General features: G+C 32.6%; 1 protein-coding gene across 1 annotated transcript; it reads right to left on the bottom strand.

Moving 5' to 3' along the window:
- Positions 1–203: 203 nt before the first annotated feature.
- Positions 204–3,755, bottom strand: LOC124955849 (tigger transposable element-derived protein 1-like). Its single transcript, XM_047510870.1, has 4 exons — positions 3,648–3,755; positions 1,224–1,459; positions 557–1,125; positions 204–445 (listed from the first exon to the last, which is right to left on the bottom strand). Exons 1-4 carry the CDS (start codon positions 3,753–3,755, stop codon positions 204–206), a joined length of 1,155 nt encoding a protein of 384 aa, XP_047366826.1.
- Between the last annotated feature and the right edge of the window lie 306 nt (positions 3,756–4,061).

Below are 4,061 nucleotides of genomic sequence, written 5' to 3'. Positions count from 1 at the left end.
CATTTCATAAAATCAAACTACTACATAGTTTTTGTGCGGTGGACAGGGACCGCATAAAAAAAGTCGGACTTAGAAAATACATCAATGATTTATGAAATAGATGAGAGAATACTTTCAATTAAATAAAATAATTAAATTAGACCTGAAGAAATTGTAAAAATATTTAATTCTTCATTGTATATATACATGGAGAAGTTTTCAAATTATACATTAAATAGTTTGGTGCTACTCGTCGTAATACAAAACGCGCATCTTCTTGTGATGAATTGATTCAAAATTGCTTTCGTCGCTTGAAAATAGGATTTCAATTGATTTGGTACCATAAGGTCAGTGATCAGTTTTTGTGACGTCGGTCGACTAGTCAATTGCATGTAAACGTCACGATAGCAAGACATGCATGAGCTCAGCTCTTTTTGGAATTTTAAAGATCTTTCCGCATTGCTATCTATTTTAAGAAAATGCGTTTCCAATTTATTAGAGATCTGGATTCCTGCATATATTTTATCTGGTGTAATAGATTCCGGTTCTTCTTATCTATTTTCATAATCTATCAAACTATTGATAATGTTACTATCATTGACAGTTTCGTCCTCAATCATCTCGTCCAGGTCATTTTCGGCGAATGTATCAAAGCCTTCTCCGCCGATGTTATGTGCGAGCGCACTTATTTCAGATAATAACGTTGATGTTTTTTCGGTAACGTTTCGATTATTTACACATTCAGGCCAGATTGCTTTCCAGCACGAATTTAATGTGTGTTGCTTGATTTGTCCAATTGCTGCAATAATATGGTTTATACAGTCTAAGATTGAGAATTTTTTCCAAACTTCAGTCAGGCTTAATTTATCGTTCTCTAGCTTTTTCAAAATGTAGCTGAAAAATAATTTGATATAATGTTTCTTAAAATTTGCGATTATGCCCTGATGCAGTGGTTGTATAAAACTAGTCGTATTTGGCAGTAAAAACTTTATTTGTACATTAGGATGTACTATACAGGGATGACCGGGTGCATTACCTACAATTAGCAACACTGTAAACGGAAAACCCATCTCTCCCATGTATTTTTCAACTTCTGGTAAAAAAGAATCGTTGAACCATGTTGCAATTACAGCTGATGTGCCCATGCTTTTTTATTGTTCATGAAGTGTACTGGATATTCAGATAAATTTACGCCTTTTAGCGCACGTGGGTGTAAAGCTTTATTTATTATAAATGGTGTTAACATCTTTGCACCAGAGGCATTACTGCAAAGAAGAAGTGTGATTCGATCCTTTGCCGCTTTAAAACCACTTGCAGTTTTCTCCGATTTCGCAATGAATGTTCGGTTGGGCATTTTTTTCCAGAATAAACCAGTCTCATCTGCATTAAATACTTGATCTGGGCAATATCCACCATCATTAATGATTTTCGCTAATACTTTGCGATAATTCATAGCAGCTGTATCATCGACGGACGCTGCCTGTATCTTCCCATTGTGAAGTGCGTATCGTTGTAAAAATCCAGCAAACCAGCCAAAAAATCATAAAAACTACATAAACATAAAAACAAAAGTAACTAATTTATTTACCTTTAATCTCACCATAAAATGAAACCTTCATCACGTGAATCGTGGATAAAATTCTGAATACGAAGCGTATACTGTTCGCTCGTCGTACGTGACTGACTCTACCTTGATAGGAGATTGTTTAAAACAAAATGAACAGAGAATGGCGAAGTCCAGATACATCGTTGTTAAAAAGACCACGTAATCAGAGTTCGTCCACAACATGTATATGTACATTGATAGGAAACATTAAACTGGTACTAACGCCGCTTAGATTCATATACCGCATAAAAAAAAATCGCATCAAAATATCGCATAAAAAAGGACCGGACAAAACCAGGTTTTACTGAACTTTATTCGACAATTTTCAAAATAAAGCACGGATTTACACGTAATAAAAACGATATATTCTTGTTATATTCCATATTCTGCTTTGACAGAATATAAAATCAATGAAATTAATGGAGATTTCAACTACTCGTATTTCGACGATTCAGGTATATGAACGAAAAATTGTATATGCGATATGAAGCAATCATACAAACTTCGATTCCAATAAATATAGTAGTTTGATCTGTTAAAATGCAATGTACTGAATCGATTGGAAACATTCTTCAAACTGTGATACAAGTATTTTCGATATGAAAAGATGATACGATTTTTAACTTCCCATATAGCAAAATTCGCATGAGCCGATTACATTTTTAGACAACTTTCATGTTAAAAAAAGGATTTACACATAGTAAAAAGGTTATATTCTTGTTATATTCTTTATTCTGCGTCGTTAGAATATAAAATCAATGAAATTAATAGAGACTTCAACTTTTCGTATTTCGACGGTACACGTATATGTTTGAAAAATCGTATATGCGATATGAAGCAATGATACGAACTTCAATTCCAATCAATATAGTAGTTTGATTTTATGAAAAATCGTGTTCTGAATCGATTGGAAACATTTCTCAAACTGTAGAACAAGTATTATCGAAGATCTTACGATTTCTAATTTCTCATATAGCGAAATTTACATATGTTCATTACATTTTCCGAAAATTTTTATGTCAATACACGAATTTACTTGTTGAAAAAAGGATATATTCTTGTTATATTCTTTATTCTGCGTTGATAGAATATGATATAAATGAAATTAAAAGAAATTTCAAATTTTCGTATTTCGATGATACACGAGTATGAACAAAAAATCGAATATACGATAGGAAACAATGTTAAAATCTTCGATTCCAATAAAAAACAGTAGATTCATTTTATGTAATATAGAGTGCTGAATCGATTGGTAACATTTTTCTAACTATGGTGCAAGTATTTTCGCAGATATCACAATTTTTTATTTCTCATATAGCGACATTCCCATGTGTCGAATATATTATTCGACAATTTTCATGTTATAACACGTATTTACACATTGTGATAACGTTATATTCTTGTTATATTCTTTATTCTGTGTCGATAGAATATAGAGTCAATGAAATTAATAGAGATTTCAAATTTTCGTATTTCGATGAAACGCGTGTATGAACGAAAAATCTTATATACGATATGAAACATTCTTAAAATTGTCGATTCCAATAAGAATAGTATCTTACTAACCCTTTGCACTCGGAATCATTCTGGACGTTGGCTACCAGCTACTCGACGCTACTTTATGGCAGAAACGTGCATTTACATACTCACGTATTATTTAGTATAATTTTGGAACTAGCTAACATATTATAATGATATTGGACTTATATGAATTGGTTGAAGTCGAGAAATGTATATTTGCAAAAGAATCAATGTTATATTTTTTATAATTTAGTACAGAATGATAAGCCCTATAACATTCTGCAAAGTGCATTGCAGGCTGATTAGTTCACTTTTGACAATATTATTGTTGTTTTACGCCTGCCACCAGGTGTTTTCCTATCGGAACAATCATTACAATCTCGTCTTGTTTATCCCACATCAAGAATAGTTAGTTTATTGTCTGAACTATTGTCGGCAGAAGATGTAGATTTTACGCGTTCTCGATTCGCGAAAATCACCTCTCAACTGGTCAATGATTATTAATCTCACTATACAGTGCATACTATGTTTACTTACCGACCATTCTTCTAAATCTTGCTATATTGCTCTTTTCAAGAAACGTCCTTGAAGTGGTCGGATCGTCGTGAACAATCTTATCGCGTTCTCGTATGATATAACTCGCTGACATTTCTTTGCGTATATCTTGGTAATTTTATTATATTTTAATTTAATTTCTTGTGCCATTTCAAGAGAAAACTTCAGGGAAGAATACACGTCTCAAAAAGTTGCGCTGAAATAACTCAATTAGCCGTAATCGCTAATCAAATATAATTTCCTATGAGATGGGAAATCCGAGTGATATGCTAGAATTACGATGTCCCATTACGAGAGGGGACAGCCGAGTGCAAAGGGTTAAAAGTAACGATAGTATAAATATCAACTATAATAACGATAATACCGACAATAACGGTAATAACTTTAATAACTATAATAA

This window comes from Vespa velutina, chromosome 19 (assembly GCF_912470025.1).
Source record: "Vespa velutina chromosome 19, iVesVel2.1, whole genome shotgun sequence".
Lineage (NCBI taxonomy): Eukaryota > Metazoa > Arthropoda > Insecta > Hymenoptera > Vespidae > Vespa > Vespa velutina.
Note: the sequence above shows the minus strand (reverse complement) of the source record. Positions and strands in the feature narration are given on the sequence as shown.

What these genes read in the sequence shown, in the direction of transcription:
- LOC124955849 (XM_047510870.1), bottom strand. Translation starts at nt 3,755, where the DNA reads ATGTCAGCGAGTTATATCATACGAGAACGCGATAAGATTGTTCACGAC. An exon ending in TAGCAAGATTTAGAAGAATG is followed by an intron (nt 1,460 to 3,647) that starts GTCGGTAAGTAA and finishes GGGAAGATACAG; the next exon opens with GCAGCGTCCGTCGATGATAC. An exon ending in TGATAGTAACATTATCAATA is followed by an intron (nt 446 to 556) that starts GTTTGATAGATT and finishes TTCTTAAAATAG; the next exon opens with ATAGCAATGCGGAAAGATCT.